Source organism: Cherax quadricarinatus, chromosome 49 (assembly GCF_038502225.1).
Source record: "Cherax quadricarinatus isolate ZL_2023a chromosome 49, ASM3850222v1, whole genome shotgun sequence".
Classification (NCBI taxonomy): domain Eukaryota; kingdom Metazoa; phylum Arthropoda; class Malacostraca; order Decapoda; family Parastacidae; genus Cherax; species Cherax quadricarinatus.
In genome coordinates this window covers 2,833,169-2,857,262 of record NC_091340.1, presented here as the reverse complement: position 1 = coordinate 2,857,262, position 24,094 = coordinate 2,833,169, and the positions used below count along the sequence as shown (strand labels likewise).

General features: G+C 43.1%; 1 protein-coding gene across 3 annotated transcripts in view; it reads right to left on the bottom strand.

Annotated features, from left to right (window-relative positions):
• LOC128696980 (DNA repair nuclease APEX1) overlaps positions 1-23,233 on the bottom strand; it is a 66,249-nt gene extending 43,016 nt beyond the window's left edge. Inside the window, exons 1-2 of one of the 3 annotated variants that reach the window (XM_053788438.2) lie at positions 23,078-23,233; positions 5,349-5,735 (exon numbers count right to left, since the gene is read on the bottom strand). In XM_053788438.2, the coding sequence (XP_053644413.1) occupies positions 5,349-5,693 (345 nt within the window). In that variant the 5' untranslated portion in view covers positions 5,694-5,735; positions 23,078-23,233. Of the gene's footprint in view, positions 1-5,348; positions 5,736-22,442; positions 22,708-23,077 lie in introns of those variants that run through there. The other 2 variants (XM_053788439.2, XM_053788441.2) reach the window with 2 other exon arrangements.
• Positions 23,234-24,094: the final 861 nt, after the last annotated feature.

Here is a 24,094-nt window from a genome sequence, read left to right as displayed (position 1 = left end):
GGGTGATGGGGAATTCACAAGAAACGACTGGGAGATATGTCAGGAGCTCAACACGAGATTTAAAGAAGTATTTACAGTGGAAACCAGTAGGACTCCAGGAAATCAGAGCAGGGGGGTACACCAGCAAGTGCTGCATGAGGTACATATAACCAAGGAGGAGGTGAAGAAGCTGCTATGCAAACTTGACACCTCAAAGGCAGTGGGACCAGACAACATCTCTCCGAGGGTCCTTAAAGAGGGAGCAGAGATATTGTGTATACCATTAACAAAGATCTTCAACACATCATTTGAAACTGGGCAACTCCCCGAGGTATGGAAGATGGCAAATGTAGTCCCAATTTTTAAAAAGGGAGACAGACATGAGGCACTAAACTACAGACCTGTATCACTAACGTGTATAGTATGCAAGGTCATGGAGAAGATCATCAGGAGGAGAGTGGTGGAGCACCTGGAAAGAAACAAGTGTATAATTGACAACCAGCATGGTTTCAGGGAGGGAAAATCCTGTGTCACAAACCTATTAGAGTTTTATGACAAGGTGACAGAAGTAAGACAAGAGAGAGAGGGGTGGATCGACTGCATTTTTTTGGACTGCAAGAAGGCCTTCGACACAGTTCCTCACAAGAGGTTACTGCAAAAGCTAGAGGATCAGGCACACATAACAGGAAAGGCACTGCAATGGATAAGAGAATACCTTACAGGGAGGCAACAACGAGTCATGGTACGTGACGAGGTGTCAAAGTGGGCGTCTGTGACAAGCGGGGTTCCACAGGGGTGAGTCCTTGGACCTGTGCTGTTCTTGGTATATTTGAATGACATAACGGAAGGGATAGACTCAGAAGTGTCCTTGTTTGCGGACGATGTGAAGTTAATGAGAAGAATCAAATCGGATGAGGATCAGGCAGGACTACAAAGAGACCTGGACAGGCTACAAGCCTGGTCCAGCAACTGGCTCCTTGAGTTTAACCCCGGTAAATGCAAAGTCATGAAGATTGGGGAAGGGCAAAGAAGACCGCAGACACAATATAGTTTAGATGGCCCAAGTCTGCAAACCTCACTCAAGGAAAAAGATCTGGGGGTGAGTATAACACCGAGCATATCTCCTGAGGCCCACATCAATCAGATAACTGCTGCAGCATACGGGCGCCTGGCAAACCTACGGATAGCGTTCCGATACCTCAGTAAGGAGTCGTTCAAGACTCTGTATACCATTTACGTCAGGCCCATACTGGAGTATGCAGCACCAGTTTGGAATCCACACCTAGTCAAGCATGTCAAGAAATTAGAGAAAGTGCAAAGGTTTGCAACAAGACTAGTCCCAGAGCTACGGGGATTGTCCTACGAAGAAAGGTTGAGGGAAATTGGCCTGATGACACTGGAGGCCAGGAGGGTCAGGGGAGACATGATGACATACAAAATACTGCACGGAATAGACAAGGTGGACAAAGACAGGATGTTCCAGAGATGGGACACAGACACAAGAGGTCACAATTGGAAGTTGAAGACTCAGATGAATCAAAGGGATGTTAGGAAGTATTTCTTCAGTCATAGAGTAGTCAAGCCGTGGAATAGCCTAGAAAGTGTAGTGGAGGCGGGAACCATACATAGTTTTAAGGCGAGGTATGATAAAGCTCATGGAGCAGGGAGAGAGAGGACCTAGTAGCAATCAGTGAAGAGGCAGGGCCAGGAGCTATGAATCGACCCCTGCAACCACAAATAGGCGAGTACAAATAGGTGAGTATACACACACACACACACACACACACCACAAAACCTCCTTTACCCCCTCCCTCCAACCTTTCCTAGGATGACCCTATCCTGTCTTCCCTCCATTGCACATTCATATGCTCTCCAAGACATTCTACTCCGTTCCATCCTTTCTGAATGTCCAAACCACTTCAACAACCCCTCTTCAGCCCTCCTAATCTCCAAGCTATTAATTCTCTCCATAATATTTACAATACACACATTGGCCCCAGACATGACATCTCCACTGCCTCCAGCCTCCTTACCTGAAGTTTACCTGGAGAGAATTCCAGGGGTCAACGCCCCTGCGGCCCGGTCTGTGACCAGGCCTCATGGTGGATCAGGGCTTGATCAACCAGGCTGCTACTGCTGGCTGCACGCTATCCAACGTAAGAACCACAGCCCGGCTGTTGAGGTACCGACTTTAGGTGCTTGTCCAGTGCCTGCTTGAAGACAGCCAGGGGTCTATTGGTAGTCCCCCTTATGTATGCTGGGAGACAGTTGAACAGCCTTGGGCCCCTGACACTTATTTTGCTGTCTCTTATCACGCTAGTGACACCCCTGCTTTTCACTGGGGGGATGTTGCATTGTCTGCCAGTCTTTTGCTTTCATAAGGAGTGATTTTCATGTGCAAATTTGGTACAAATCCCTCTAGAATTTTCCAAGAGTATATGATCATGCATCTCTCCCGCCTACATTCTAGGGAGTACAGGTTGAGGAACTTCAAGTGTTCCCAGTAACTGAGGAGTTTTTATCGCAGTTGTGTGTGCCGTGAAAGTTCTCTGTACATTTTCTAGGTCAGCAATTTCACCTATCTTGAAAAGTGCTGTTAGTGTGCAGCAATATTGCAATATTCCAGCCTAGATAGAATAAGCGACCTTAAGTGTCATCAAGGGCTTGGCATCCCTAGTTTTGAAGGTTCTCATTATCCATCCTGTCATTTTTCTAGCAGATGTGATTGATACAATGTTATGGTCTTTTAAGGCGAGATCTTCTGACATGATCGCTCCCAGGTCTTCGACGTTAGTTTTTCGCTCTATTGCGTGGCTGGAATTTGTTTTATACTCTGATGCAGTTTTAATTTCCTCAAGTTTACCATATCAGAGTAATTGAACTTTATTGTTTTCTGCAGCCCATTGAAAGATCTGGTTGATGTCCGCCTGGAGCCTTGTAGTGTCTTCAGTGGAAGACACTGTCATGCAGATTCGAGCGTCATCTGCAAAGGAAGACACAGCTCTGTGGCTTATATCCCTATGTCAGATATGAGGATGAGGAACAAGATGGGAGCGAGTACTGTGCCTTGTGGAACAGAACTTTTCACCGTAGCCGCCTCAGACTTTACTCTGTTGACTACTACTCTTTCTGTTCTGTTTGTCAGGAAATTATAGATCTATCAACCAACTTTTCTGTTATACCTTTAGCATGCATTTTGGGCGCAATTACGCCATGGTCATACTTGTCGAAGGCTTTTGCAAAGTCTGTGTATATTTCATCTGCGTTCTTTTTGTCTTCTAGTGCATCCAGAACCTTGTCGTAGTGATCCAGTAGTTGGGACAGGCAGGAGTGACCTGCTCTAAACCCATGCTGCCCTGGGTTGTGTAACTGATGGGTATCTAGATAGGTGGTGATCCTGCTTCTTAGAACCCTCTCAAAGATTTTCACGATATGGGATGGTAGTGCTATCGGTCTGTAGTTCTTTGCTATTGCTTTACTGCCCCCTTTGTAGAGTGGGGCTATGTCTGTTGTTTTTAATAACTGTGGGATGACCCCAGTGTCCATGCTCCCTCTCCATAGGATGTTTAAAGCACCTGACAGGGGCTTCTTGCAGTTCCTGATGAACACGGAGCTCCACGAGTCTGGCCCTGGGGCAGAGTGCACGGGCATGTCATTTATTGCCTGTTCGAAGTCATTTGGTGTCAGAATAATGTCAGAGAGGCTTGTGTTCACCAAATTCTGTGGCGCTCTTATAAAAAATTAATTTAGATCTTCGACCTCGGTCTGGTTGGCGGCTTGCTAAAAACAGTCATATTGGGACTTATGTAGCTCACTCATTTCCTTGCTGTCATCTGTGTAGGACCCATCTTGTTTAAGTAGGGACCCAATGCTGGATGCTGTTCTTGACTTTGATTTGGCATAAGAAAAGAAATACTTTGGGTTTCTTTCGATTTCATTTATGGCTTTCAGTTCTTCCCACAATTCCTGACTCCTGTAAGATTCCTTTAGCTTTAGCTCGATGTTTGCTATTTCTCTGACCAGTGTCTCCCTACGCATTGCAGATATATTGACCTCTTTTAGCCACACTGTTATTCTTTTCCTTCACCTGTAAAGGGAGCGCCTGTCTCTTTCTATTTTACATCTACTTCTCCTTTTTCTTAAAGGAATATGCCTTGAGCATACATCGAGTGCCACAGAGTTAATCTGTTCTAGGCATAAGTTGGGGTCTGTGTTGCTTAGGCTATCTTCCCAGCTTATATCATTTAGGACTTCATTTACTTGGTCCCACTTTATGTTCTTGTTATTAAGTTGAATATGGTGAAGGCTCCCTTGTGACTGATCACATTTTGTCGGTCTGGGGCTCCGCGCATACATGTCTGAACCTCGATTATGTTGTGGTCTGAGTATATTGTTTTTGATATGGCGACATTTCATATCAGATCATCATTGTTAGTGAAGATGAGGTCCAGTGTATTCTCCAATCCAATGGACAGCTGGTGTAAGGTGAATTTTGTGCAGAGATTTAAAAGCTCGTGTGTATGCGAGTTTTTATCTGAGCTGCCTCCTGGTGTTATCACTGCAACATTATTTGCTATATTCCTCCATTTTAGGTGCCATAAGTTGAAATCCTCCAGGAGCACAATGTTGGGGGCAGGAGCTAGAAGATCTTCCAGACAGTGATCAATTTTCAACAGCTGTTCCTGGAATTGTTGGGACGTTGCATCCGGAGGCTTTTAAACTACTACAATGACCAGATTTTGGTTCTCGATCTTTACTGCTAAAACTTCAACTACATCATTTGAGGTATTCAGCAGTTCTGTGCAAATAGGTGACTGACTTAACCCATGCTTCACACCCATGTAAGTATATTGGCACCACAATACTCTCATACTGACTGCACAGTTCGTACATTGGACTATGTGCAGCCAGCAGTAACAGCCTAGTTGACAGGCCCTGATCCACCCAGAGGCCTGGTCACGAACCTGGCTGTGGAAGAGTTGATCCCCAGAACATCTTCCACACAGACTCCAGGTAAACTTGCTGTCAGCAGCTGTCACATATATTGTCATAAAACACGCACAAGTTTTCAAGAGGTAACTGGATACCTATCTCCACCAAGTCACAGATTAACAAGGCTGTGATGAATAAGTGGGCCACTGAGCTGCAAGGAGCAACAGCCTGGCTGAACAGGCAAGCAACAGAGAAGCCTGGCCCCCTACCAGGCTATGAGGACAGACAAACTCTCAAAACTGGTTAAATGTATATCAAAGGACAGGAAAGTGTTACCTCAATACAAGAAAGGAAATCACACAGAGAAGAAATATATGGATGGACAACTGTATAGGACCCACACTGTGCTGAGAATGTTACATTGTGTAGAAACATACTTTGTAATGGTGAAGTTCGAAGTCTGAGCTTATAACTTGTCGCACTGTTGATTCCGGTAACTTAAGTTCACGTGCAGCACCACAGACAGACGTCAGTGGATCACGCCGGAATATCTCATAGATCCTAACAACAGTGTCCCTGGTAATCCTTGGCCGAGCACTTCGAGGGAATTTTGACAGGCTTCCCGTGTCCTTGAACTTGCGGAACCATGATTTAATGCTTGCTTGGGATGGAGGAGGCTTTCCATATTTCTGTTGGTATTTACGCTGAACAGTTGGCACAGATTTTGATGCTCCATACCAAATGACACACTGAGCTTTATGTTGTAAAGATGCCATCTTCATTCAAATATCTTTTCTTTATTAACTGGCCATTCTAATTACAACCTGTAAACCACAACAAAAATCTTATTAATTCAGCTATCAAATGCAGAAAACTGCATTTCATGTCTTACCATATACAGTATGTGTAATATTTTTTGAATCTGGAAAAAGACTGGACACCCTATATATCAACCTACGTTCATTTGTTACATCATCCCACTGTCAATTTCTCAATACATCGTGTGAGCTTACTTATCATAGTTTTTTACTTTAAATACTATATAAATTTAACCACAAATAAGACCATTATTAAAATGATGCGACTTTAATACAGTATCTATTTTTAATAGCAAAACAATGGGTTGTTAAAAATCTAACAAATTTTGGAAGTAAATAATGTTAAACAATTAATAAAGGAATCAACCAAATAATTCTCACCCATTATGCTTGATCACATAATACAGGTGTCCACAAAGTCCTTCTCTAATTTCAAATTATTTTCTACAACAGAATGATAACATGAAAATTCAGTTTTATGTATATGAAAACTCAACTAATAGATTTTTATTTAGGTTCAGTGTTGTCTAATCGATGCAGTCTCGACATGTGCATTTCTAGTGGCCAACATATCTGGAGATTTTTCTAATGAGATGTAATGTCATCAAATACTGTACAATGTATCAATAACTCTCTGGAAAAGAAGTAACCCACTGACCCCCACATAAGCTTCTATTCCTACCCATCGACCTATAGAAACTCGCCACTAACACCTTGATTGTGGCATTACCCCCCACCTCCCTCATACCCCAAGAAACATACAAAAAAATCAACCATAATATACCTTAATGCCCTCGCTACCTCACATGACGCCCCTCCCACATCTAAAAGTAAAGCCCTGAGGACTCTCCCTTGCCGGCCCCCCCCCCCAATATCCCAAAAACACCCCTCAACCACAATCTTACATTTTCCAAAAAAAGGACAACAATACACAGCATGGAACGCTGTTTCCACATCCCCACAATGCGCACAAGATGCATCTCTCACATATCCCATCTGCCTCAACACCTCTTTTGACGCCAATGTTCCCGTGAGGAATCTGTACACCACTTCTCTCACCCTGGCAGGTATTCTTAGCTTTCGAAATTCCTCCCATATTACCTTCCATTCTTATGTGGGGAAGACAGCCACCCCCTGCAGCATCTCCCGACGATACTCCACTCCCACTATCCTCCCTATTCTCAAACGACGTACATCATGAACTCTTAACATATACCTCAACATGTCCTCACACACCTCCAGGTCCCACCCACTCCCCCAACAACAGACGTCCCTCATCACCTCCCCCACACGACGACCCCTGACCCCTCCCTCTGAGGTATCGTATCTTAACGTAAATCGCCCTCATCCTGGGCCCCAATGCCAACAAACCCAATCCCCCCCTGACGCACCCCGGTCATTACCACGTCTCGTCCCAACCATGCCCTCCCGTAACCCCATAGATACCTTAACACCCTCCTCTGGATTTCTATTTCATCACAATTCCTCAAAGGGTATACTGCCGCCGCCCCCCAAACCTTACTGTACACAAGCGAATTCACAACCACTGCCCTTTGGTGCAACGTGACGTCTCTGGCCCGAAGACCATGTAGCCTGCCCACCGCCGTGTCCCTAACCGCCTCCGAATTAACCTTTCTACTGTCCTGCATGTCCGCCATATACCAAACCCCACAAATCTTGATCCTTTCCACGTTTCATCCAAACCCCCGACCCAACCTCCTGCCCACCCAAGTGCCCACCTCTAACAACATCAACTTGCTTTTGTTAACCCTCATCCCCGTTACGGCCCCAAACCTCTCGATGACTCCACTCACACTCGAAAAAAACCTCCTTTCCACTAAATAAGATCATCGTATTATCAACGTAACCCACAACCCTCCCCCATTCCCCTCACCACACAACTCTCAGTCTACAAGCTCATAAAGCGGATTCTGTACACATGCAAACAAAAGTTGGGAAAGCGGGCATCCCTGCCGCAAACCCCTCTCCATACTAATCTTACCACCCAACCTACCATTCACCTGCACCCGCATCTTCGCTCCCGCATACAAGGCATCCACCCACCCTACCACCTTGGCACCAAAGCCCAAACCACTCAAGCTCTCACGCAAAAACACACTGTCCACACAATCATACGCATTCTCCCAATCCAACCCAACAACCCCTCCCCTCCACAACCCTCTAAGAAATCCCTGATGCACCCGTGTCCTTCCCACATACTCCTCCCTGGAATTCCGAACTGACTCCAGTCTAAAACCGACCCCAGGACCCCCTTCAACCTATTACCTAGAATCTTCGCAAACACCTTATAATCCACGCACATCAAGGAAATTGCCCGGGAAGCACTCGGCGCCTGCGCCCCCTCCTTCGGTACTAATACCCGTACATTGTGACTCGCCCATCCTCCCACCACCTAGCATACTGTTCAAAACCCCAGCAAAGTAATGCCTCATGCACCCCCAATGAGCCCTGTAAAAATCAATAAGCAAACCATCAATCCCTGGCGCTTTACCCGTGCTCATGCCGAAGACCGCATCCGCCACCTCAGCTTCACTAATGTCAGCCTCCAACCCCACCCCTGAACCATTCATCGGCATAAACGCTCATACTCTCCGTGGAGACAAGGACAGCGCCGTCCGGGTATCCCCCCACCCTCGCGCTAGTCACTAACTGCAATAACGTTGTCGCCTTCCTACGTTCCCTAAACTTATGCAAGACATACCCAGTTGGTTTACCTCCCCACAACACATCCTCCAACCCAGATCAAAAACGTACAGTGTCAAAACGTTCGTTATGAATATCTGCAATCCTACCTCGAAGAAGTGCAATATCCTCCCCTCCCTCACCGCCCCCTCCTGTAACAGGCCTGCAATTGTCCCTCCAAATAATTCTGCAATCCATATCTCCATCTTGCTTCCTCACGTCCCTTAACCCTATAAAAATCCGCAATCCCCGGTTTCACCCTCAACTCCCACCAGTCTAGAAGCTCCATTGCCCGATCCCTTGCATCCCAAAACCTTGACCACCACTCCTCAAACCCCGTACCCCCACCCTCCCCCCTAAGCAGACGCACATTCAACTTCCAGTAACCAGGGTAAATATGCACAGCACCCTCCCATGACAGATCTATCACCACCCTATGATCTGAGAAACCCACGTCAAATGTCTGCACCCTCCCCACCTTCAACCCCTGTATGACAAAAATTCTGTCTAGTCTCGCTGCATACCCCAGATGAACGAACGTGTGCTCCACCATAAAACCTCCCCCCACAACATCTACGACTCCCACGTCCCTCAACACATCCCTCAGAACACTTAAAACACAACCTGCCCCCCTCAGTTCCACATCCCGGCCATGTATCACACAATTCCAATCCCCACCTATATCGTGATGGCCGGCAATCCCAGCAGATGATACAATAATTCATCCCTCACAAAATCCGCCTTCACCCGCATATTGCTCGACGCCGGCATATACACTCCTATAAAGCATGCCCTTCTCTCACCCCATACACCATTGACCCGCACAACCCTCCCCCCCCTCCTCCCAACTCATGACACGCAAGGGGCTGGTCTCCTTTATCGCTATCGCCACCCCCCCCTTTCAACTGCCAAGCACAACTAATGTACAACTTATACCCATGCAACAGCAACTCACTGCCGAACTTATAATTGTGTTCCTACAAGAAACACACATCCACCTTGAATCTATGTAAAAACCAAACCAACCACACAGTTTTGATCTCAGACCTGAGACCGCTCACATTAACCCTTAAACTGTCCAAACATAGATCTACATTTTTTCAACATTTTAAAGTATGTAAAACAACATAGATCTTTTCTTTTTTTTACATTTGAAAACGTGTAAAAAACTTAATCTACTTTTTTTTTTTTGTTATATTTGAAAATATTTAAAAAAATGTAGATCTACTTTTGGAGCACTACACGTGTGAATGTAAATTTGTTTGGACAGTTTAAGGGTGACACACCCGAAAGTTATATGAACGGCGGCTTCCCTCTATGCCGCTGTGGCTTGCCTACCACACCTTTACCAGTCCGTCGACCCGAAACCTCAGACTTTCCCTGGACCCCCTGCCCCTTTCACTGCGTAACTCTGTCTCCACTGGATCCTTCCGGTCCAACAACTGCTCCACCGTTGCCCAAGCTTTTTTCCCCGGCCTCTGCCCTGGCGTGAGAACCTCCTTGACCTCAGCCGTGCCAGCCGTCCTTTTCTTAGAGCCGCCACCCACACACATGTCCACGTCTGGCGAATTCTCCTGATGGACCTACACCACTTGCTCCAAGCAAGTCCCACACGAGGTCCTTACCACAGGCTGCTGTTCCTCCATCACATCGGTCTCACCAACACTTATGGCACAGGTCCCTGACCCATCCAGAAAACCTTTCAACACGTCCTCCAGTAAGTCCTCCTGAGGCACTTCGTTCCTTCTCGGCGGAGTCACCAACATCCCTGTCGACTCCCCTGACCCCTCCGGGAGTGTGACAGGTCTCGGCCGTCTGCTCCTCTCGCTCAACCTCCTCACTCCAATGACCAATCGTCCTTGCTTCCTCATCTCCCAACTAGGACACCAACTCACAAGGATGCTGCTCCACAGCCGACATCCCGGGTTCCCTGGGGGCCTGTCTCCTAGGATACTGTGCCGCCATATAATCGTAAGAGCTACACAAGCGGCAGGTCCTTTTCTGGCAGGCATAGTGCATGAAGCCTCGAGTCCTGTAACCCACCAACGTGATGTAGGAGGGTATAGGCCCAGCCAGTCATTTTGAGGGCATAGGAGCCCTCCGGCAGCCCCTCATATGGCCCATCTTTCCATACTCCCATAGCAGCAGAATGGACTTTTCCATAACTGTTGAATGCCTCTTGTATGCCATACGCAGTCGCCTCAAAAGGTATATTTCTCACCTTTACCCACGTATAGTACAGGTCTCCCTCAACATTCACGAGGGTTAGGGGATCAAGAGCCTCGCGAATGTTGAAAAACCGTGAATGTTTGGTGCCCCAATATATTGTAGGGAAATATATTACAAGCCTATCCGATGTTATCCTGACGCCAAATGACTTCGAACAGGCGATAAATGACATGCCCATGCACTCTGCCCCAGGGCCAGACTCATGGAACTCTGTGTTCATCAAGAACTGCAAGAAGCCCCTATCACGAGCCTTTTCCATCCCATGGAGAGGGAGCATGGACACGGGGGTCGTCCCACAGTTACTAAAAACAACAGACATAGCCCCACTCCACAAAGGGGGCAGTAAAGCAACAGCAAAGAACTACAGACCAATAGCACTAACATCCCATATCATAAAAATCTTTGAAAGGGTCCTAAGAAGCAAGATCACCACCCATCTAGAAACCCATCAGTTACACAACCCAGGGCAACATGGGTTTAGAACAGGTCGCTCCTGTCTGTCTCAACTATTGGACCACTACGACAAGGTCCTAAATGCAATAGAAGACAAAAAGAATGCAGATGTAATATATACAGACTTTGCAAAAGCCTTCGACAAGTGTGACCATGGCGTAATAGCGCACAAAATGCGTGCTAAAGGAATAACAGGAAAAGTCGGTCGATGGATCTATAATTTCCTCACTAACAGAACACAGAGAGTAGTCGTCAACAGAGTAAAGTCCGAGGCAGCTACGGTGAAAAGCTCTGTTCCACAAGGCACAGTACTCGCTCCCATCTTGTTCCTCATCCTTATATCCGACATAGACAAGGATGTCAGCCACAGCACCGTGTCTTCCTTTGCAGATGACACCCGAATCTGCATGACAGTGTCTTCCATTGCAGACACTGCAAAGCTCCAGGCAGACATCAACCAAATCTTTCAGTGGGCTGCAGAAAACAATATGAAGTTCAACGATGAGAAATTTCAATTACTCAGATATGGTAAACATGAGGAAATTAAATCTTCATCAGAGTACAAAACAAATTCTGGCCACAAAATAGAGCGAAACACCAACGTCAAAGACCTGGGAGTGATCATGTCGGAGGATCTCACCTTCAAGGACCATAACATTGTATCAATCGCATCTGCTAGAAAAATGACAGGATGGATAATGAGAACCTTCAAAACTAGGGAGGCCAAGCCCATGATGACACTCTTCAGGTCACTTGTTCTATCTAGGCTGGAATATTGCTGCACACTAACAGCACCTTTCAAGGCAGGTGAAATTGCCGACCTAGAAAATGTACAGAGAACTTTCACGGCGCGCATAACGGAGATAAAACACCTCAATTATTGGGAGCGCTTGAGGTTCCTAAACCTGTATTCCCTGGAACGCAGGAGGGAGAGATACATGATTATATACACCTGGAAAATCCTAGAGGGACTAGTACCGAACTTGCACACGAAAATCACTCACTACGAAAGCAAAAGACTTGGCAGACGATGCACCATCCCCCCAATGAAAAGCAGGGGTGTCACTAGCACGTTAAGAGACCATACAATAAGTGTCAGGGGCCCGAGACTGTTCAACTGCCTCCCAGCACACATAAGGGGGATTACCAACAGACCCCTGGCAGTCTTCAAGCTGGCACTGGACAAGCACCTAAAGTCAGTTCCGGATCAGCCGGGCTGTGGCTCGTACGTTGGTTTGCGTGCAGCCAGCAGCAACAGCCTGGTTGATCAGGCTCTGATCCACCAGGAGGCCTGGTCACAGACCGGGCCGCGGGGGCGTTGACCCCCGGAACTCTCTCCAGGTAAACTCCAGGTAAACTGCTTCCTTAACTTGTTGAACCATAAATAATCATAAAATACATGAAAACGTCGTAAATTGTACTAAATACATGTATATACATGTTATGCTTTAATAACGTATGTTATTTAATAACATGTTAATAACATGTATGTTATTAAATACCACAGACTCCTCCACTGCGAGCCCCTGCTACCCTCCCTCCGACCCCCGCAACTGGCAGCCAGCCCTCCCACCACTGTGTGGCGAGTGTTTTGTTTGTTCATTATTTGCTATTAAACTACAGAATAAATAATGTAAACCCATTCATGACTGCATATTGGAATGGCTATTCGGACAGGTATTAGACGGTGACATCATGTGTTTACTCTTGAACACCGCAAAGAATTAAACATTTCTGCTACAGCTAATAATAATAATAATAATAATAATAATAATAATAATAATAATAATAATAATAATAATAATAATAATAATAATAAATGCGATATAATTGAAGAAGGAAATTGTACAAAAATACGAGGGAGTGGTTGACACATGAGTGTGACTGTTTATGCTGGAGTGAACATTAGTCTCCCTGCTCTTCCAAACATTTCACAATAATTCAGCAGTTGAGGCAGTGGTATTTAATAACACATATGTTATAAATAATAATAGTGCATGTTATTATTAATAACATGTATTATTATTAACATGTATGTATTTAATAACATATGTTATAAATAATAATAGTACATATTAACCCTTTCAGGGTCCGTCCCGTAGATCTACGGCTTTACGGTGAGTGTCCAAACCGTAGATCTACGCCATGAGCTCAGCTCACTCTGATAAACTGAGTGGTATATTTGGGCCTAGATACGAGAGAATACATCTATGTGGTATGTGTGCACCACATAAAACAGATCCTGCAGCACACTGTGTATAATGAGAGAAAAAAACTGAAATCATGATTTTTCGATTAAAACAGCGACTTTGCAGTGTTTTTTCGTATGTTTTTTATAGTTGTATTTGCGATTTCTTGGTCTCATTTGATAGAATGGAAGACATATTACAGAAATAGAGATGATTTTGATTGGTTTTAGCACTGGAAATGGCTTGAAACTGAGCTCAAAGTAGCGGAAATGTTAAATTTTTGCCGATATTCAAGAGTAAACAAACGACCTCACACATCTAATACACGTCAGCTGGTGGGTCTAATATACATTCACAAATATGGTGATGATATTTATACAATTATTACAGTATTGCATAACAGTAAATCTTCTATGTTTTGGTGTGAATAAAAATTCATTATGTGAATAAAAAATCAAAATGGAATTTATTTGTAAAGCCTCAAAATGTAACTAATGAACAGAGGAAATGTTAGTTTAGTTCCAGGAATACCTACATTGTTTATTCTGGAGCCTATTTTGAAATTGGAATATTTTGAACTTTGTTAAATTGGCCAAATTAACAATTTCCGATCACTTTATTTTGTAGTTGAAACAGTTGATTTGGCGATTTCTTGTGCTCAATCGATAGAATAGAAGTAATACTAGTGAAATAGCTAAGAATTTGGTTGATTGGAATAATGTATTTGGCCTAAAATGGGAGTCAAAGTCGGCAAAATCGCCGACTCGTAAATATCGCTGACACATCAAAATTCGCGAGAGAATAATTTCGTCAATTTTCCACCAAACTTCGTACTTTTTGTTTTATTACCCTCACAAAAAGATTCTCTACGATTTCATAAGAAAAAATAACAAATTTTTTTTTTTAAAATTCTTGGACACTGGTGCGTGACTTCAGATTTTGGCCTTGGACCCTGAAAGGGTTAACAACATGTATTATTATTAACTTCTATGTTATTAACCCTTTGAGGGTTTTCGTCGTACTAGTACGTCTTACGCGTTGGGGTTTTTGACGTACTAGTACTCATAAATTCTAGCGGCCTCAAATCTAGTGGGAGAAAGCTGGTAGGCCTTCATATGAAAGAATGGGTCTATGTGGTCAGTGTGCACAGTCTAAAAAAAATCCTGCAGCACACAGTGCATAATGAGAAAAAAAAAACTTTGACCATTTTTTTTTAATAAATCAGCGACTTTGCAGTGTATTTTCGTATGGTATTTATTGTTGTATTCTAGTTTTCTTGGTCTCATTTTATAGAATGGAAGACATATTACAGAAATTGAGATGATTTTGACTGGTTTTACAAAGAAAGGTGCCTTGAAATTGAGCTCAAAGTAGCAGAAATGTTCGATTTTTACCAAACTTCAAAAGTAAACAAATCGTGCCAAGCATGCAATACACGTCAACTGGTGAGTCTAATATTCTTTCACAAGTGCACCAATAATATTCATACCATTTTTTACACTAATGCAGTAGTCTGCATAACAGTAAATCTTATATTTTTTGTGAAAATAAAAATTCAAAGTGGAAAGCAAAAGAATATAAGAGGGGCCTTGAGACATGACTAATGACTAGAGGAAATGTCATTTTAGTGCCAGGAATGTCTTTCTTGTTTATTCTGGACCCTATTCGGAAATTGGCATCTTTTGAAATTTGTGTGAAATTGGCAAAATTGCTAAATTCTGACCACTGTACTGGATAGTAGAATTTCATAAATGAGTGGTTTCTTGCACCCATTCGATAGAAAAAATGGAGTTCTATCGAAATATTCATGTTTTTTGTTGACTAGTACAGTGAAATTGGCCGAAAATGGGGCTCAAAGTGGGCAAAATCGCCGATGCGTAAACATCGCCGAGACCGCTAACTTTGCGAGAGCATAATTCCGTAAGTTTTCTATCAAATCTCAAACTTTTGGTGTCTTTATGATCGGGAAAAGATTCTCTATCTTTTCATAAGAGAAAATAATTTTTTTTTTTTAAATTTGGCCGACCCTGAGAACGAGTTTCGGAGAGGGCCTGTCGACCCTCAAAGGGTTAAATACCACTGCCTCAATCAATGCCTCTACCACTCCAGTCACACTCAATCTACAAGCACCAAACAGTGAATTATTGTGAAATGTTTGGAAGAGCAGGGAGACTAATGTTCACTCCAGCATAAACAAAGTTACACTGACGATGTGTCAACCACTCCCTCGTATTTTTGTACAATTTCCTTCTTCAATTATATCGCATTTATTATTATTATTATTATTAATTATTATCTGTAGCAGAAATGTTTAATTCTTTGCAGTGTTCAAGAGTAAACAGATGATGTCACCGTTTAATACCTGTCCGAATAGCCATTCCAATATGCAGTCATGAATGGGTTTACATTATTTATTCTGTAGTTTAATAGCAAATAATGAACAAACAAAACACTCGCCACACAGTGGTGGGAGGGCTGGCTGCCAGTTGCGGGGGTCGGTGGGAGGGTAGTAGGGACTCGCAGGTGGCAGGAAACTTAAATATGATTTGGCGGCTGGGAATTTGGCAGTTGGGAATTCGCGAATGTGTGAAGCCCGTGAAAGTTGAAAACATGAATGTTGAGGGAGACCTGTACTTAGATATGTCATGCAAGACGATGTCCACCGCCGAGTTCACAGTCATCTTCCTCTCTTGGTACTCATCAACAGATCCTGTCATAGCAGCAGGCACAATTCATTTTCACAAATACTCTGGACATCCTGTTTAAAGCTACACTATATACTTCGTCGTTGGGGGCACGATAGACGTCTCTGATGATGGCAGGTAGCAAGGTGTTCATTGTAGCGCCACTGAGCGTGCCACGGACCAGTTCAATGCAAACAGTGTTGATCCTCTGTCCCACTCGAACCGCCATCTTGACTTCCAGATACAACAGGTCACCACCAGAGGGCAGGCGTAGCAATTAGGCAAGCGTCCTCTCTCCCCGAAGGTTGAGAGATGAATTAAGTGGACAATTAAGCACAGTGTTCAAGACAGTGACCATATGCCTGATCACATACTTGCATTTAGTTTGATCATCATCTGTGTGTCTCCTAAACTGCCTTCAGTACTTGTAACCAAGCCTAAGCCTGGCCACTACAACATCAGTCAGTCTGCTCACATTGCACGTTGCTTCATAAACATACTTATCTATGTTCATGTTATAGTGGGTTATAGATCTACTCAGCCTTCTAACTGCATTTCTGTAACAATCATTTTCATTATGTACTTTTTTTTTTTATTATTATCACACAGGCCGATTCCCACCAAGGCAGGGTGGCCCGAAAAAGAAAAACTTTCACCATCATTCACTCCATCACTGTCTTGCCAGAAGGGTGCTTTACACTACAGTTTAAACTGCAACATTAACACTCCTCCTTCAGAGTGCAGGCACTGTACTTCCCATCTCCAGGACTCAAGTCCGGCCTGCCGGTTTCCCTGAACCCCTTCATAAATGTTACTTTGCTCACACTCCAACAGCACGTCAAGTATTAAAAACCATTCGTCTCCATTCACTCCTATCAAACACGCTCACACACGCCTGCTGGAAGTCCAAGCCCCTCGCACACAAAACCTCCTTTACCCCCTCCCTCCAACCTTTCCTAGGCCGACCCCTACCCCGCCTTCCTTCGACTACAGACTGATACACTCTTGAAGTCATTCTGTTTCGCTCCATTCTCTCTACATGTCCGAACCACCTCAACAACCCTTCCTCAGCCCTCTGGACAACAGTTTTGGTAATCCCGCACCTCCTCCTAACTTCCAAACTACGAATTTTCTGCATTATATTCACACCACACATTGCCCTCAGACATGACATCTCCACTGCCTCCAGCCTTCTCCTCGCTGCAACATTCATCACCCATGCTTCACACCCATATAAGAGTGTTGGTAAAACTATACTCTCATACATTCCCCTCTTTGCCTCCAAGGACAAAGTTCTTTGTCTCCACAGACTCCTAAGTGCACCACTCACCCTTTTCCCCTCATCAATTCTATGATTCACCTCATCCTTCATAGACCCATCCGCTGACACGTCCACTCCCAAATATCTGAATACATTCACCTCCTCCATACTCTCTCCCTCCAATCTGATATCCAATCTTTCATCACCTAATATTTTTGTTATCCTCATAACCTTACTCTTTCCTGTATTCACTTTTAATTTTCTTCTTTTGCACACCCTACCAAATTCATCCACCAATCTCTGCAACTTGTCTTCAGAATCTCCCAAGAGCACAGTGTCATCAGCAAAGAGCAACTGTGACAACTCCCACTTTGTGTGTGATTCTTTATCTTTTAACTCCACGCCTCTTGTCAAGACCCTCGCATTTACTTCTCTTACAACCCCATCTATAAATATATTAAACAACCACGGTGACATCACACATCCTTCTCTAAGGCCTACTTTTACTGGGAAATAATTTCCCTCTTTCCTATGTACTCTAACTTGAGCCTCACTATCCTCGTAAAAACTCTTCACTGCTTTCAGTAACCTACCTCCTACACCATACACCTGCAACATCTGCCACATTGCCCCCCCTATACACCCTGTCATACGCCTTTTCCAAATCCATAAATGCCACAAAGACCTCTTTAGCCTTATCTAAATACTGTAGGTAGTAGGTTGGTAGACAGCAACCACCCAGGGAAGTACGTACTACCGTCCTGCCAGATGACTGAAACAGAAACCTCTAACTGTTTTGCATGATGGTAGGATTGCTGGTTTCTTTTTGTGTCTCATGAACACAAGTAGCAAGATAACAGGGATATCTTGCTACTCCTACTTACACTTTGGTCACACTTCACAGACACGCACATGCATATATGTATACATACATCTAGGTTTTTCTCCTTTTTCTAAATAGCTTTGGTCTTCTTTATTTCTTCTATTGCCCATGGGGAAGTGGAAAAGAATCTTTCCTCCGTAAGCCATGCGTGTCGTATGAGGCGACTAAAATGCCAGGAGCAATGGGCTAGTAACCCCTTCTCCTGTAGACATTTACTAAAAAAAGAGAAGAAAAACTTTATAAAACTGGGATGCTTAAATGTGCGTGGATGTAGTGCGGATGACAAGAAACAGATGATTGCTGATGTTATGAATGAAAAGAAGTTGGATGTCCTGGCCCTAAGCGAAACAAAGCTGAAGGGGGTAGGGGAATTTCGGTGGGGGGAAATAAATGGGATTAAATCTGGACTATCAGAGAGTTAGAGCAAAGGAAGGGGTAGCAGTAATGTTGAATGATCAGTTATGGAAGGAGAAAAGAGAATACGAATGTGTAAATTCAAGAATTATGTGGATTAAAGTAAAGGTTGGATGCGAGAAGTGGGTCATAGTAAGCGTGTATGCACCTGGAGAAGAGAGGAATGCAGAGGAGAGAGAGAGATTTTGGGAGATGTTAAGTGAATGTATAGGAGCCTTTGAACCAAGTGAGAGAGTAATTGTGGAAGGGGACCTGAATGCTAAAGTTGGAGAAACTTTTAGAGAGGGTGTGGTAGGTAAGTTTGGGGTGCCAGGTGTAAATGATAATGGGAGCCCTTTGATTGAACTTTGTATAGAAAGGGGTTTGGTTATAGGTAATACATATTTTAAGAAAAAGAGGATAAATAAGTATACAAGATATGATGTAGGGCGAAATGACAGTAGTTTGTTGGATTATGTATTGGTAGATAAAAGACTTGAGTAGACTTCAGGATGTACATGTTTATAGAGGGGCCACAGATATATCAGATCACTTTCTAGTTGTAGCTACACAGGAGAAGGTAGATGGGATACAAGGAGAATAGAAGCATCAGGGAAGAGAGAGGTGAAGGTTCATAAACTAAAAGAGGAGGCAGTTAGGGTAAGATATAAACAGCTATTGGAGGATAGATGGGCTAATGAGAGCATAGGCAATGGGGTCGAAGAGGTAAGGGGTAGGTTTAAAAATGTAGTGTTAGAGTGTTCAGCAGAAGTTTGTGGTTACAGGAAAGTGGGTGCTGGAGGGAAGAGGAGCGATTGGTGGAATGATGATGTAAAGATTAGTAAGCGAGAAAAAGTTAGCATATGAGAAGTTTTTACAAAGTGGAAGTGATGCAAGGAGGGAAGAGTATATGGAGAAAAAGAGAGAGGTTAAGAGAGTGGTGAAGCAATGTAAAAAGAGAGCAAATGAGAGAGTGGGTGAGATGTTATCAACAAATTTTGTTGAAAATAAGAAAAAGTTTTGGAGTGAGATTAACAAGTTAAGAAATCCTAGAGAAGAAATGAATTTGTCAGTTAAAAATAGGAGAGGGGAGTTATTAAATGGAGAGTTAGAGGTATTGGGAAGATGGAGGGAATATTTCCTAAAGCCTCCTTGTTTGTCTGCTATCCTATTCTCAGTCTTACTTTTAATTCTTTCAATAATAACTCTACCATACACTTTACCAGGTATACTCAACAGACTTATCCCTCTATAATTTTTGCACTCTCTTTTGTCCCCTTTGCCTTTATACAATGGAACTATGCATGCTCTCTGCCAATCCCTAGGTACCTTACCCTCTTCCATACATTTATTAAATAATTGCACCAACCACTCCAAAACTATATCCCCACCTGCTTTTAACATTTCTATCTTTATCCAATCAATCCCGGCTGCCTTACCCCCTTTCATTTTACCTACTGCCTCACGAACTTCCCCCACACTCACAACTGGCTCTTCCTCACTCCTACAAGATGTTATTCCTCCTTGCCCTATACACGAAATCACAGCTTCCCTATCTTCATCAACATTTAACAATTCCTCAAAATATTCCCTCCATCTTCCCAATACCTCTAACTCTCCATTTAATAACTCTCCTCTCCTATTTTTAACTGACAAATCCATTTGTTCTCTAGGCTTCCTTAACTTGTTAATCTCACTCCAAAACTTTTTCTTATTTTCAACAAAATTTGTTGATAACATCTCACCCACTCTCTCATTTGCTCTCTTTTTACATTGCTTCACCGCTCTCTTAACCTCTCTCTTTTTCTCCATATACTCTTCCCTCCTTGCATCACTTCTACTTTGTAAAAACTTCTCATATGCTAACTTTTTCTCCCTTACTACTCTCTTTACATCATCATTCCACCAATCGCTCCTCTTCCCTCCCGCACCCACTTTCCTGTAACCACAAACTTCTGCTGAACACTAACACTACATTTTTAAACCTACCCCATACCTCTTCGACCCCATTGCCTATGCTCTCATTAGCCCATCTATCCTCCAATAGCTGTTTATATCTTTCCCTAACTGCCTCCTCTTTTAGTTTATAAACATTCACCTCTCTCTTCCCTGATGCTTCTATTCTCCTTGTATCCCATCTACCTTTTACTCTCAGTGTAGCTACAACTAGAAAGTGATCTGATATATCTGTGGCCCCTTTATAAACATGTACATCCTGAAGTCTACTCAACAGTCTTTTATCTACCAATACATAATCCAACAAACTACTGTCATTTCGCCCTACATCATATCTTGTATACTTATTTATCCTCTTTTCCTTAAAATATGTATTACCTATAACTAAACCCCTTTCTATACAAAAGTTCAATCAAAGGGCTCCCATTATCATTTACACCTGGCACCCCAAACTTACCTACCACACCCTCTCTAAAAGTTTCTCCTACTTTAGCATTCAGGTCCTCTACCACAATTACTCTCTCACTTGGTTCAAAGGCTCCTATGCATTCACTTAACATCTCCCAAAATCTCTCTCTCCTCTGCATTCCTCTCTTCTCCAGGTGCATACACGCTTATTATGACCCACTTCTCGCATCCAACCTTTACTTTAATCCACATAATTCTTGCATTTACACATTCATATTCTCTTTTCTCCTTCCATAACTGATCATTCAACATTACTGCTACCCCTTCCTTTGCTCTAACTCTCTCAGATACTCCAGATTTAATCCCATTTATTTCCCCCCACCGAAACTCCCCTACCCCCTTCAGCTTTGTTTCGCTTAGGGCCAGGACATCCAACTTCTTTTCATTCATAACATCAGCAATCATCTGTTTCTTGTCATCTGCACTACATCCACGCACATTCAAGCATCCCAGCTTTATAAAGTTATGTACTTCTCTCCTAATATTATTCCTAATGCTAGACACACATACCAAAGTTATATTTTACATTCTCCTTCTGGGTACTCTTCTTGGCTAACATATCAACTTTATCATGAAGGAGTAATCCAATGTGTGATGGGACCCATAGCAATTGTACATTAATTCCTTTGTCCCTGATGACTCAAGAAATCGTAATGACACGATTGCAAACAAACCATACCCCCGGCCGGGATTGAACCCGCGTTCAGAGCTGGAGTTTTGAGACTATGACCGCGGGTTCAATCCCGGCCAGGGGTATGGCTTGTCCCTGATTTTTGAGTATCTATACCTGGCTTCTCTCATACTGTAAACTACTCCTGAATCATGTTTCATAAACAGCATTTTTGAATACATGAATATATCCTTTTGTTTGTGTAAATTAGATTCACTTATTATTAATAAAACTACTGTACAACTATGATGATTTCTTTAGTGATAAGTAATCAGTAAGCCATTGAATTAAGTCAGCCCATAATGCCTAGGCATAATAGTGGCTCATTGCACTGCAACCCATTACTGTAAAAATATAATCTCAATGTACTACTTGCAAAGAAATAAATGAATCTGAATTTGAAAGTGCAAACTGCTTGGATCAAGAGCTAATCAGCATCAAGTAAAAATAGTGTACACACACGTACAATTATCAGTGTAAATTACTTAAAATAACCCAAAAAATAAATTATCATACATGGTATGGAAAAATTTAAAATATCTGGATGAACCTCATAAGATACATACCAGTAAATGGTAACAAAGATAATTATTCTTTATCAAGGTTACAGACACATGTAGGAATTTTAGGACACCTAGGTGGCAAAAAATGTCCTCGATACCTACTACTGTCATATCTCCACAAGTCACTCTGGACCTATATTATTTTAAATGAAATATACATCACCAGGAATTCTGTTACATTAATATAAGTATGTGGACTATGTTAATTTTAATAAATGACTACATACACACTGAAAGAGAATTTATAATAATACAACTCACCAATCTGTCTGGAGATTACGGTGTCATACACAAAAATATGAAGAAAATACTGGTCAAAATTTCAACAAATAGACATGATTTAGCTGAGGTTCCCTGGCTGCCCTGTCCACTCGCCGCCTCAAGTTATACAGGACAGCAATTCCAACAATTTCTGCTCCTATTTGGGAGCTTTCAACCACAATTTAACCTCCAGAGCGACGAAATTTATGCCCAAGTCAGTAGAAGACCTTCGGCCAGTTCCCAACAATGGCGTCTCTCCCCAGCCATGCTAACTCACCGTCGCTCCTTCATTTTTATATTCAATTGATTTTTAACTACAATATATTCTATCAATTTACGTACAAAATACACTATTTTCGGAAAATATAGTATTTTCCATACATGGTGTAAATTACTTAGGTTTAAGTCAATTTATTTAGGTACAAGTATACACAAATTTAATTATACATGGCGTGAATTACCTAGGATAACCCACCTCCCAAAAAAAGTCAGAAGTGACTTTAATTTGCAGTGTATTATAATATATTAGAGTGAATATGCATGACAGTCACTACACACTGGTGGTCTGAGACCTACCAAGACCAACCTTCCCTAAAACCATTAAGATATAGAGACAGGAGAGAGATATAGCGTACCTTCTTCCTCTTGGGTGGCATAGTGGCGTCTGTATGATGGCGGGTGTATGGTGATGGCAGCGGCGGTGATGGCAGCGGCGGTGATGGCAGCACCAGTGTTGGTGGAGAGAGGGAGAGACGCCAACACTGCCTCACACAACACCTTAACATCATCATAAGTCAAGTTACTTAGGTACAGGTACACATAAGTACAATGATAACTTTGACCTTTTTTGTGATATCCCGGGCAATTTACACTATGATATTTAACTTTTTTGGGGGGTTATTTACATCATGTATGATTTTTTTTATTTAAAATACACATTACAATAAATAAATAAAGCATAGTGTCTGATATTTCACCTACAAAAAACAATCATAAGCAAAACACTACAAGTGTTACACTGCCATTAGAAAATTTTCTCTTCAAATGCCTCGGTACAACCACCAACACTTGTGTGAACAAGTTGACACAATATTATACCCGCCATCAATCACATCATCTCAAGTACAGTAATATGTCAGTACACTGCACACACCTCATACATAGAAAATTACTTTACACCAAAACAAAGAAAAACTGTGCAAGCAATACTTGTTAAAAACAATTCTCAATTACCCCTTCCTAACAGCAATATACACATTAAATACATGTAATAAAATGTTTGAGCAGTACACCCCGACACCCCCCCAGTACACCCACACACCCCCAGTACATCCACACCCCCCCAGTACACCCACACCCCCCAGTACACCCACACCCCCCAGTACACCCACACCCCCCCAGTACACCCACACCCCCCCCAGTACACCCCCACACCCCCCCAGTACACCCCCACCCCCCAGTACACCCACACACCCCAGTACACCCACACCCCCCAGTACACCCACACACCCCCAGTACACCCCCACACACCCCAGTACACCCACACACCCCAGTACACCCACACTCCCCAGTACACCCCCAGTACCCCCACACCCCCAGTAGTACCCCCACACACCCCCAGTACATCCCCACATCCCCCCAGTACACCCACA